The sequence below is a fragment of the Eurosta solidaginis genome, chromosome 1, assembly GCF_040869045.1.
Source record: "Eurosta solidaginis isolate ZX-2024a chromosome 1, ASM4086904v1, whole genome shotgun sequence".
Taxonomy (NCBI): domain Eukaryota; kingdom Metazoa; phylum Arthropoda; class Insecta; order Diptera; family Tephritidae; genus Eurosta; species Eurosta solidaginis.
In genome coordinates, this window is record NC_090319.1 from 136,183,275 (window position 1) to 136,197,019 (window position 13,745).

Here is a 13,745-nt window from a genome sequence, read left to right on the forward strand (position 1 = left end):
GTAGACAATCTGATGACCGGAGCATCCACCGTTCAGGAGTTGAGAGAAATCAAGAATCAAGTAGTTGATATCCTAGCTCGTGGTGGATTTCCGTTAAGAAAGTTTGCATGCAACGATCTGCGTACCATATCAGATATACCACTTACTGATCGAGAAGATATAATTCAACTTGATGACATCGATTACATAAAGGCGCTGGGCCTACGATGGTCACCCTCATTAGATTGTTTTTTGTTTAAATACACACAACCCCCATTATCAGCAAAGGTGACTAAAAGAACCATACTGTCTCATATCGCTCGCTTCTTTGATCCATTGGGGTTGCTCAACCCAATCGTCGTCACTTGTAAGGTTCTAATGCAACAACTATGGAAGCTTCGTTTGCATTGGGATGAAAGCGTACCATCCTGCTTATACACAGAGTGGCAATCATTTTGCGAGCAACTACCCCTAGTCGAAAACATCAGAGTGGCCAGGTTAGTACAATTTGGGAATGAATGTACCTTTCATGCCTTTGCAGATGCCAGCACCAAGGCATATGGAGCCTGCATATATGTGGTTTCGCAGTCCGAGGGGTCATATCGGTCAGCGCTTTTGTGCGCAAGGTCTCGAGTTGCGCCCACTAAAGAAGTGAGTCTACCGCGGCTGGAGCTTTGCGCGGCGTTACTGTTAAGTGAATTATTAGATTCCGTTTGCAATCTACTCCATCCAAACCCGCTCAGTGTACACTGCTGGACAGATTCAATGGTTGCACTTGCATGGATTAGTGGCGAACCGTCAAGATGGGTGACTTTCGTCAGTAACAGGGTGTCAATCATTCAAGCACTCACATTGAAATTTAAGTGGCATCATGTTCCGGGCCAGCTGAACCCAGCAGATATTTTATCTCGTGGCGTTACACCAAAGAATCTTCTCGACAACAATTTGTGGTTCAATGGTCCAAACTTCATCGTTCAACCAAATGAGCATTGGCCACAAGCAGCAGTTAGCCCAACCGAACTGCCAGAACAACGCAAACAACAAACGGTGTTAGTAGCAACACCAACTCAAGACATCGTCGCCGAACTTAAGTTTGTCAACAATTACAACAAGATGCTTCGAATATTTTGCTATGTACACCCCTTCATCGATGCAAGTCGCATTAAAAGCAATCGAAATGGCAATATCGACGTTGCAGAAATGAACAACGCCCTACACACTGTTTGTCGCCTTATTCAACAGCAAACATTTATGGACGAGCGAAGGCAACTTCAAGCTAGTAACACAGTATCGCGAAAATCATCGTTGGCCCAATTGTTACCTTTTCTTCATGAAGGTCTCATCAGAGTCGGAGGTCGCCTCAGAAACGCAACTCTTCCGTTCGACGAAAAGCATCCTATTTTGCTACCAAAAAATCATCCCTTCGTATCGTCAATCATACTCCACCTCCATCGACAATATCTCCACGCTGGGAATCAAACTTTACACAGCATTGTACGAGAAAGGTTTTGGATTATAAACGCACGTAACGTCATCCGTCAGGTAATACATAAATGCCTCACTTGTTACAGATTTCGTCCCATTTTAGCAGAGCAGATAATGGGCTCCCTGCCTAAAGATAGGGTGACTCAATATTCTCCATTCGAAGTAACCGGGGTGGATTATTGTGGTCCTCTACTCATGACGCAAAAAATAAGAGGAAAATCACCCATAAAAGCATATCTGGCCGTTTTCATCTGCTTCAGTTCCAAGGCCATCCATCTGGAGCTAGTACCCGATCTCACATCAGCAGCATTTATCGCAGCGTTGAGGCGTTTCATCGCTCGTCGCGGAAGATGTAGGGTTATCTATTCAGATAACGCAACAAACTTTGTAGGCGCTAATCGAGAGCTTCGAGAACTCCTTCAACAATTCGTGTCACAACAACATTATGATGACGTACAACAGGCTTGCTGTGAAAACGCTACCGAGTGGAAGTTTATACCACCCCGCTCGCCGCACTTCGGTGGCCTCTGGGAGAGCGCACTAAAGCAAGCCAAACATTATTTACGAAGAGCCATTGGGGCTCATATTCTAACGCACGATGAATTGCACACAATTTGTTGCCAGGCTGAAGCGATTATTAACAGCCGACCATTAACGCCCATGACCAGCTGTCCCGATGATATGCGCCCCATAACACCAGCTCACCTTCTTATTGGTCGCTCACTCACTAGCATACCAGAGCCATCGCTCTCGTCATCAAACCCAGGCGCATTGAAGCGCTATCAACTATCGCAATGGATACAACAGCAATTTTGGGAACGATGGAGCAAAGAATACTTGCGAGAATTACAACAACGAACAAAGTGGAAAACCTAATTACCAAATTTGCAGCCAAATGATTTGGTTTTATTGCAGGAAGACAATACTCCCCCATTAAAATGGCCTATGGGCCGCATTGTTGAAACAATCACAGGCATAGATGGAAAGGTGCGTTTTGTTCTCGTAAAAACAGCGACGGGCATTCATAGGAGGGCAATAACGAGAGTCGCCAAGCTACCAGTCGACGCAAGTGCTCAAATTTCTCTGGGAAGCCACACTTCCCATGGGGGGGAGGATTTTCAGGCACTAGAGACCTCAATGGGTTAAAAACAAAACCAACGGAAGAATCATCCGATCGACATTTTTGTTATTGTCGTTTGCCCTTGAATATTAGGCAAATTGTTTTCGTAACAACAGCGCAAAACTGTTCCGTTCTGCCTTCATAGGGACATGCAAAACATGCATACATACATACACCATCACTCATCGTAGCTGCAGCAACAAAATATGTCATAAAATCACGCCATTTCTTCGTCTTCGCCACCCACACCGGTCATCATCGCTTTACATGTAACAGTTGCTATTGTCGTGACCGCAAAGACAATAACAACACGCAGTATCTTCGAAAAAGCTCACTTTGGTATACCACAGCATAACTTGAACTCCAATGAAATTATTGAAAAGGAATCAAGTCAGTTAATTAGCAATCAATATCGCGCAAACATCATCGTCGTCGCTGGTACATACAATTTCGTTGAAATTACGGTTCGCTTATTAAACATAATATAGCTGTGCAAAATTTTAATATTACATAACCAAGTTAGAAAATAAGAAACTTATACGAAGTGAATTAAAGGTTAATAAATTGAATTGAATACTCCAAAAGGGAGAGAAAAAAGCTTCTTTTCCTCACCAATACCTTTATAATTGAGGGTAATACACGCAGCTGCTAAATAAAATACAAGTTTCTGTAGGTTTTAGTTTTGTTCACTATATTTTAGATTTTTTGTTATGTTTCTGAATATGCACAAATTACGGCGATCCTTTATGTAGACTTGCGTCTTCTATATTTACGAGTTGATAAAATTCAATGCACAGTGCAGCTTTTCGCCAATTTATATTTGTTATAAAAAAGACTTTTAGCACAAAACTATATGAGCAATGACAATAATAATTAATAAGAAACTTTGATCACGAACGCAAAAATTATATCAATGACAATAATAAAAATGTATAATGGCCGCTCTGACAGTTGGCTGTGTTATCGGATCGCCCCACTGCACACTGTGGCGAATTCGGTTTGGTGGTTTTACGCGACAGAGGTTGCCACATGCCCATGAGCCCTCCAAATGGGGAGTTTAAATATAAGTGTAATTCATGAGTATAATAAGATGTAGTTCAATATAATATATAATTCAATATATAAAATACAATATGTTCTCCGATATATGGGTTATAAATAAAATCGTGTATGTAAATGGGGGATTTAGACGGGTAACCACTTCGTGATGCAGCTTTTGTATTTGTTAAAGCTACATATGTAGGCATCTCAGTCCTCTTCCAGCCGGCTATGTTTGGATTTGTTGGGCTTTCTACTCCCTTTTTGCCTTCTCTGACTCTGAACCTTTGTTCTCCGCAGTTTCTGACGTCTATGCTTGGTGATTCAGCAGAACGCTCTCAGCCTCGGGGTCTCTTTCATCGTCGTCGCTCATCAGTGATGATAGCGCATCCTCGGTGGAACTGACAATGGTTAGACGACTCAACCGAAACCTAACGGTTCCCTCAGCACCAGACTGAGAACCTGTTTTTGCCGTGCTCAACAGAGCGTGCTCGGACAGGGACAGAGCTCTTGTTATCCCAATAGCATTCGTAGACTTTGTAGCCTGTGGTTCCACTCCACAGCCTGAAATTTCGCTGGATCTCGAAGACAGATGGCCTTCTCGCCCACCATCTACCGCCTGTACTGGGGATCCGACCTCCTGCACCGTAACTTTCCTTCCTTCCTTGTCGCTCATATACGACGAACCGAATTCGACATCACCCTTGAAGTTTCTTTGTAGTCTACCACTCCTTCCAAAAACTCGGACTCGACCGCCCCTAACCTAGGGAAAACAGACGTCGTTGTGCCGTTAATGCTACGTGCAGGGCTGTAGAGAGAAAATCCGGGCCCGGGACTAAACAGTTTACGGGGCCCCTATAAAAAATCCACTAATACATTTGATTAATTTTAATTAATGACGTCTCATTCATGAATCATTATTCATGGATTACATGAAAAAAAATTTTTGCAACATCAACTAAATGATTTTTGGACTAAGAGTTGACAATAAAATTAACACAGAATATTTACTATTTATACTATTTTATTGTAACGTAGAAATAAAATTCTCTTTTAACAGCCACATATTGTTTGAAATAATATTTTCTAGTTATTTGGTAGCATTTTAATACATTTTTGTTAAATTGAATGATGATTATAAATTTTAATTGTTCAATATAGAAAGTTCGGATACCAAAGAGTGGCTTTACTTGCTTTTTTCGCTGTAAAATGTTTATAATAATATCAAAATTTAATGTCTTTCCAAAACGGATTCAACACAAAGCGTGGCAAGCCCTGAAACTCGCTCTTGAGATGAACACGATCTATGAAAGTTTTTATTCTTGAAAGGACGCTGAAGGAACGTTCTGCACTAGCTACAGTGACAGGTATAGTGCAAAAGATACGTAAAGCAACACAAATGTTGGAGAAAGTTGTATACAGATTTTGAACATATGAAGATGGCATTTAGCAATTCCAATTGTGACAGACCTTTATCAAAATTTGCTTCGTAAATGTGTTTCAAGTGAATTATTACGCATTCTAAGCTTTGAGTAATGTCCGACTTGTATTTTTCGACAAATTTTGCTGCGCTCGCCCGAACCATGCTTTCAAATTGCCACATAAAGGAAACCGTCTCGCTCAAATTTCGAATAGCTGCACATCGTTCAGTAATGTCAGTGATTACCGAATCAACGATCATCAGGAATGTATTGTTTTTACCATCAGATTCTGAATCATCCGTAATCATCTCATTTAAATTATTTTCAGAACGTCTTTAGGGTTTTCTTTTTCGAATGTCCGGAAACTTTAGCGAGATATTCAATTGAATAGCAACTGTTTTGCATTCGTTTAAAATTGTTTTCCATTGGTTCCTGATCAACTTCAAATCAGCTAATAAGGCATCTAGATGTAGAACCTCAACATCTATGGTGGCGTCTCTAGCGTGGACGACCACCTTTGTTTCATTAATGGTAGTCAGTATTTTGAACAAAATTGAGGACACCAAGATACATTCGAACTTGTTTATGTACTTCAGAATGCCGGTTGTTGTTGTAGCGATAAGGTTACTCCCCGAAGGCTTTGGGGAGTGTTATCAATGTGATGGATACAGATTCGGTACGCTCCGGTAACACAGCACCATTAAGGTAACATCGCTGTATGCTGCGCAGTCAAATTTGGCCTTTGGCTGAAAGACTATGAAGAGAGCTCGGTACATGTTTTTTACGATGTCCCATAGTTGTGGAGTGCTGCTGAAAATAGTAAAACATTTTTGTACAACTCCGAAGAAAGTAATTGCAGCCGTTCAATATTCTGCAGCATCAACACCACGTAAATTGAGACTGTGGGTTGCACAAGGCGAGTAATCAGCATTCGAGTTTTTGTCGAGAATGTGGCGTTGTGCTCCGTTGTAAGCTCCTTTCATATTGGCGCCGTTATCGCACCCTTGTGCACGACAATCTTTTAATGGGATTTCATGTTTACCTAGAGTATGGCATATTAGATCAGCGATTTTCTGACCAGTCTTTTGGTTACAACTCACGAAAGCCAAAAACCGTTCTTGAATTGTAAAATTTGTTGCTTTCGAATTGAAATGGAGTTAGCGCAAAATGAACGCAGTCAACGTGACTAGCATCAGACATAGCATCAACGATAATACCAAAATGGCATTCTTGCCTTGATCTAATATAGTTACCCTCAAGTGCTTTGCACAGATTTCTATAAACTCTTTCTGAATGTCTGGGGAAAGATAGTGAACTTGTAAACGTTTGTGCTGCTGTTATGAAATCCCAACTTTCTCCAAATGATCTCTAAGTATCGGATCATTTTGGCTTATCAGATCTTAGATGCCCAAAAAATGTCCATCGTTTCGTTCACCAAGATATATACTTTCGCCTTTGAAAGCTAGGCCTCTTTCACCCAAAAACAAAATAGTGTCCAAAATTCTATATCAAATTTCTTTCCAGTTTTGAGTTACAGTGATTAGCTGTTCATTGATAAGTGTATCAATTGTAGCCTCCTTTTGAATTAGATTTTGCAAAGACCGCCATTTAATATAATATTTAGTGTGATTTTGAGTATATTCGTGTGATGACAGTTTATCGTATAGCTTCTTCCAATCCTGGAATTTCGAATATCCACACAACAAATTTTAGGTCGATTTAATAAAGTCTTGGTGCTTAACAGACGACATGGTAGGCAATAAAAAACATTGCTACTGGCACTCCACACTAACCAGTCACGCTCCACTTTCTCTCCATTTGGCAAGATTCTGCTTAACAACGAAATAGGAAATGCCTCGTCATGACAATCACATGGAAAAATAACAGGACACTTTTGATGACCTGGACGAATTATTTCGTTGACTTCTTCAGATCGCAAAAACTCATTATTCACGGTACCGATATCGAAGTCGTTTAAATAATCTGGACTTTGATACAGAGTTGGTGGTATTGTTGGAAGACTTTTTGAAGATGAACCTTCATCAATGTCGCCACGAAAACTTTACGGTTTCGGTTTCATGTAAACATACATTTTTGTTTGATATTTTTATTGTCTCCTCAGGCCCAGGCAAAAAATCGTTACCAATATTCGTTGCTTTTGAAATTCGGCTTAAAATTTGCACATGGAACAACTAAAGACTCTCCTGAATTAAAAAAAAAAATGCCTTAGTACCTCTAAATCGCGGGCCCCCAGAGAAACACATTTTTGTTTGATGTTTTTATTGTCTCCTCAGGCCCAGGCAAAAATCATTACTTTTCTTTGTCAATGCTATCCGCATTTGGAACTCTATCCCCAACTCGGTTCGCAATAGCTTAAATAGAAGCAACCTTAAGAATGTTATATTTTCTTTCTTTGGTAAAGTTTATAAAAATTAGAATCTGAGTTTAGCTACTTATTAATCTAGTCAATCATTGTTGCCAAATGTCTTTGTCGCAATTCTTGTGAAACTTATATATTATCACTTTTATTACTTTATGGATTAATATATACATTTTTAAGTTTTAAGTTTTAAAAAATTATACTCATTATTATGCAACCATTGTTGCACTATAAAAGATCATACAAGATCTTATTGTGCTAATACTGTCAATAAATAAATGAAAAGAAATGAAAATATTCGTTGCTTTTGAAAATCGGCTTAAAATTTGCACATGGAACAACTAAAGACTCTCCTGAATTAAAAAAAATGCCTTAGTACCTCTAAATCGCGGGCCCCCTGAGAAACACATTTTTGTTTGATGTTTTTTTTTTGTCTCCTCAGACCCAGGCAAAAATCATTATCAATATTCGTTGCTTTTGAAAATCGGCTTAAAATTTGCACATGGAACAACTAAAGACTCTCCTGAATTAAAAAAAAAAAATGCCTTAGTACCTCTAAATCGTGGGCCCCCAGAGAAACACATTTTTGGTTTGATGTTTTTTTATTTTCTCCTCAGGCCCAGGCAAAAATCATTACCAATATTCGTTGCTTTTGAAATTCGGCTTAAAATTTGCACATGGAACAACTAAATACTCTCCTGAATTAAAAAAAATACCTTAGTACCTCTAAATCGCGGGGCCCCTGAGAAACACATTTTTGTTTGATGTTTTTTTATTTTCTCCTCAGGCCCAGGCAAAAATCATTATCAATATTCGTTGCTTTTGAAAATCGGCTTAAAATTTGCACATGGAACAACTAAAGACTCTCCTGAATTAAAAAAATGCCTTAGTACCTCTAAATCGCGGGCCCCCTGAGAAACACATTTTTGTTTGATGTTTTTTTATTGTCTCCTCAGGCCCAGGCAAAAATCATTATCAATATTCGTTGCTTTTGAAAATCGGCTTAAAATTTGCACATGGAACAACTAAAGACTCTCCTGAATTAAAAAAAATGCCTTAGTACCTCTAAATCGCGGGCCCCCTCAGAAACACATTTTTGTTTAATGTTTTTTTTTTCTCCTCAGACCCAGGCAAAAATCATTATCAATATTCGTTGCTTTTGAAAATCGGCTTAAAATTTGCACATGGAACAACTAAAGACTCTACTGAATTAAAAAAAATGCCTTAGTACCTCTAAATCGCGGGCCCCCTGAGAAACACATTTTTGTTTGATGTTTTTTTATTTTCTCCTCAGGCCCAGGCAAAAAATCATTATCAATATTCGTTGCTTTTGAAATTCGGCTTAAAATTTGTACACAGAACAACTAAAGACTCTCCTGAATTAAAACAAAAATGCCTTAGTACCTCTAAATCACGGGCCCCCTGAGAAACACATTTTTGTTTGATGTTTTTATTGTCTCCTCATGCCCAAGGAAAAAATCATCAATATTCGTTGCTTTTGAAATTCGGCTTAAAATTTGCACATGGAACAACTAAAGACTCTCCTGAATTTAAAAAAAAAAATGCCTTAGAACCTCTAAATCGCGGGCCTCCTGAGAAATCCCGGGCCCGGAAGGAAGTTCGTCGCGTTTATTTCGCGACGGCAGACCATTGTGTTGCTAGTTATAATCTTTCCAAACCAAAAATTCTGTTTAAAAATTTTGAAAGCTTTTGAATAGTGCCGCTCCATCACTAAATTTTTAAAAAATTTCAAACGGGGAGCTCAAATTGAAAGAAGTTGCTCTTACTATTACAGTGTCTTCATCCTAACTATATTTAACACTTTAATATGACTGATATAAAAAAACAGTAAGGGGAAAAATGCTAATTTTAAAAAAAAAATGTTTAGTTTTAGCATATTCCCACTATTATATTTGACTTAGTTTTCGTTATGAAATATTTATTATTTATTGTGGTTTTGTAGAGCCCAAATATAAAAGTACAGCAATTTTGCCTGCGGTGCTACTAGTTTTACTGCTACCATTATATTTTGTAGGCACATGTATATTGTACAAAGGAAGTGTACTATCTTACCCCTCAAACTGACTGAAAGAATGTTTCTTTAGCGATTTTGTAGCGTTTTGAGAGGATGTTCAAAATGGCGGCGCATAAGATAGGCTATCTTTAGCGGGTCATAGAAAGAGACGCAGGATGAGGCCCCGATAATAAGTTTATAAATCAGATGCACGTGCCTTTCTGTTATTTTGACATCTATGCTTTAGATATCACAATTTTCTGATGCACAATGTACAAATGCGCAGATTTAATTATGTATCTGGCAGTGACATACGTCAAGTTTTAAATGCTTTTTCCTAAACTCATTATAAAAATAATAATAATTTTCCTAAACTCAATAAAAATGAAATTTTTGACCAACTTTGGTATCCAAAAATTTGCTTTGAGTATCAATTTTATTTCTGAAATGCAGAAAACAAAATAAACTACATTTCGTTTCTCATGCAGCGCATCTGCTTGGCGTAGTGTAGTACTCTGTTTTGCGTAGGGTAAACCTATGTATTTAGAATCCCGCTGCGCAGCATTTCTGCATTTCTATTTTGAACCGCACTAATTTTTTGAATATTTTTTTCATATTTCCAGTTAAATAACAATGCCATTACTTTGAACCAGCGTAGTGGGCGCTCATCAAACGCCGGCATAAGTATAAAAGATGTGTTCAATACAAATGGTGGCCCAGCCGAGGTAAATTATTTTAATTGCATTCTTTTAAACTTTCAGCTCTCTTAATTTTTGTCTCAAATGATTGACTGTAATACATTTCTCTAGCCAATTTATAGTTCTAATGGTGGTGGTACAATTAACCAAGGATACGAACATGTACTTGATCGTGATGAACGAAACTCGCTTCGATTAACTGAGCGCAATCAAAACCAACAAGTATCATGGGGACAGAACAGCAGCAATACTGGACGTTTGTAAAAGCGTAAATTTTTTTTGTATTCCTAGCATAAGACTCGTATTTCTTAAAATTTTGCATGTAACATGCGCATAAAATAATCGATAAATACTGTAAAATACGATGTAAAATAAAATACCCGCCATAAACACTACCTTATTTATTTCAAATAACTCAAAAAGTAAAACTAAATACTATTTATGTCAAGAGATTTTTATTTTCCCTACTCCACCTTCAAAAACATAACATGAAAATTGTTCAACACAATGAAGCGGAAGGTGATTTGTCCCAGCAGGCATTCCTATAAATATTTTTAAAAGTTATATAAGGTAAATTTGGTGTGTGAAAGGATATAAAAACGTTTTCAGTACTTAAATTTAATTTTATTTCACGAAAAATATTATAAGCGTTTACAAAAAACACGAAAAAAATTGGTCAATGTTTTTCAACTTCGAAAACCTCAAATTATTTTCATAACCGTTTGCTCATGAGAGGCAGTGGCTGAATTTAAACCACCTCTGAGTTTCTGCAATAACTCGTAAGAATTACAGTTATTCGAAATTTAATATACCTATGTATGAAACTAAGAATTTATGTATGGGGCTTTTCATGTCAAGTGTTCCCACTCGAAAACTTGATGTCTCCAAAATCTACCAAAGATATTGAAAATGTTGATATTGTAAGGTACATAACCTATGATTTAAAAAAATTTACCAATTTTTGATATCTACGTATTTTTTTTTTACTTTTTGAAATTTTGCAACTCTTTGCAAAGTAAGCCTGCTTCAATTTTTATTTAGTGTTACTCAAAGTAAAGCGTAGTTTATTTAATAATTTGGGAAAAATTTAAACAACGTGACATAAGGTCGGACAAGGCGACAGCTGTTTCGATTATACCTTGTAAATCTCTTCAAAGCCTTTTCTCCCGAGAGCGGGATTTCAACCCGCACTCCTACAATGGTTGAAGTGTTACAAACGCATTCAACCACGTCATGCCTTATAAATATTTTTGTTGCACCACAAAGTGACCTGAGCATTTTTTGTAGGGGAGTAAATTGAAAAAAAACTTAAAAAATTTTTTTGTATTTTTTCCGAAAAGTACATTTAAAAACAAATTTTTGAAAAAAAGATCCCAAACGGTCAATTTTTGAAAAAGTTATAGCATTTTGAAAAAAACTCCGTTTTTTTTTTAAATTCATAACTTATTTTGAGTTGGACACCGTTTTTGTTTTCAAAATGCTACAACTTTTTCAAAAATTGACCGTTTGGGATCTTTTTTTTTTATAAATTTTTTTTTTTTAAATGTACTTTTCGGAAAAAATACAAAAAAATGTTTAAAGTTTTTTTTTCAATTAAATAAAAAAAAAATTATCGGCCCACTCCGGGATTAGTGGGGATGATTGCAGAATTGATTGAGGTTTTTTATGAGAAAAAAATTCCGGAATTCGAAAAATCTCGAAAAACTGAAAAATTGCAAAAAAAATTGGTCGAAATGGGATGGAATACCCCATATATATAAAATTAATGCCATTTTTCGTTGTGATTTTATAAATCAAGAACGGGCTCACCTATCCAAACCCAATTTTTAGGCATTGTTCTGACTATTCAGTAGATGGTTTGTGTTTTAAAATTTTAAGAATCGGATACCAGAGTCTCGAGATATAGGCCAAAACGTGGACCCGGATAACCCTAGGATGTGTTTGTACAATATGGGTATCAAATGGAAGCTGTTGATGAATGCTATAGTATAGAGTATTTTTCATGCCGCTCCGTGACTAGGGTCTCGAGATGTAGACCAAAACGTGGACCCGGATAACTTTAGGATGTGTTTGTACAATATGGGTATCAAATGGGAGCTGTTGATGATTGCTATAGTATAGATTATTTTTCATGCCCCTCTGTGACTAGGGTCTTGAGGTATAGACCAAAATATGGACTCGCATAACTTTAGGATTTGTTTGTACAATATGGGTAGCAAATGGGAGCTGTTGATAATTGCTATAGTATAGATTATTTTTCATGCCCCTCCGTGACTAGGGTCTCGAGATATAGACCAAAACATGGGCCCGCATAACCCTAGGATGTGTTTGAACCACATGAGTATCCATCGTAAGTTGTTGATAAATGCTAATGAAAAGAGGGATTTTTTTCGCTGGGTAACTAAGATCTCGAGATATAGACCAACTGGGAACTCGCCTTCAGGTTAAGAGATTGCATTCTTATGCACTACAACCAGTTAAAATGGTATATTCAATCACATAACAATATAATCTTTTTACCTGAAGGCGCTGAAAAGCGCTCAATGTATGGTGAAATTATTTTGAAAAACACACCAAAACCCCTTTGTTTGGTCAGATTCATCCCACTTAGCCAGCGGATTATACGTTTTCATATTAACATACATACATCAATAATAGTTTAATCATTTACTAAACGATTTGTTACCTACTTAGCTACGCTCTTTCGCTCTCAAAATTTATGTATTTTCGTCTTAACTAGCTTACTTATTATCCCCACCTACAAACTTACTTGCATTATATTTGTCGGTGCAGTATCTGATTTAGTTCATAATATGTAGAACATACTGTATGTTCACTTCTACTTTGCTAAAACTACTTTGTCCATTCAATAAAGCTTGCATGTAACTATGATCGTAGTAGTATTTGCTTTAATGTAATGGCGTCTTTGATTGAATTTTCTGATTCATTGTTCCAATTATACTATGAGAGAGAGGATTTCATTACTCTTGATGTACCTACTTTTCACTGTACAATATTTTCTACTGTGAGCGAGGTAAGAGCTAAAGTGATCTACCGAGTGTGGTCCTGAACGCTTTGATATGGCTGAATAGAGTTTTCACTCAAGTGTAGATATGAAACAATCTAGTAGTCCTTGAGATAATGATTGAGAAAACTATACAATTTTGTCAGCCATTTTCATTACTTGAAATAACGTGAAGTCAAACAGAGCGTTCAGAAACTCACTGCGCATATCAGCAATTGTGAAATAATTTTATTGAAATTAAAAAAATGTCGTGTGAGGAAAATTCTATTAATAAAGGAAATTACATTTTGAATGGTGAGCATTCCTCGACAAATGGTGAGCATTCTTCGACATCAGAAGTGGGATGGATCCCGCCTGAAGAAACCTCAAATGAATGTTGGCGCGCTTCTGGAGTCGCAAAATCGAAACTTCCAGGAGTTAATTAGAGCAATGCATAAACCTAATATTATAGAGCCAAAAGTTATCTCGTTGCCGAAGTTTAATCCAGATTGTCCTGGCGCTGACCCAATTTCGTGGTGCACTACAGTCGACATGATTTTTGCGGAAAATTCATTAGTGGGTAGTGCGCTAATCATATCCTTAAGT

At 37.4% G+C, this 13,745-nt stretch overlaps 1 protein-coding gene across 3 annotated transcripts in view; it reads left to right on the forward strand.

Annotated features, from left to right (window-relative positions):
* Positions 1-10,530, forward strand: part of kkv (hyaluronan synthase-like protein kkv) — an 885,043-nt gene extending 874,513 nt beyond the window's left edge. For all 3 annotated transcript variants that reach the window (XM_067759857.1, XM_067759855.1, XM_067759856.1), the window contains 2 exons: positions 10,061-10,162; positions 10,247-10,530. In XM_067759857.1, coding sequence (XP_067615958.1) covers positions 10,061-10,162; positions 10,247-10,399 — 255 coding nt within the window. In that variant the 3' untranslated portion in view covers positions 10,400-10,530. The remainder of the gene's footprint in view (positions 1-10,060; positions 10,163-10,246) is intronic.
* The last annotated feature ends 3,215 nt before the right edge of the window (positions 10,531-13,745 follow it).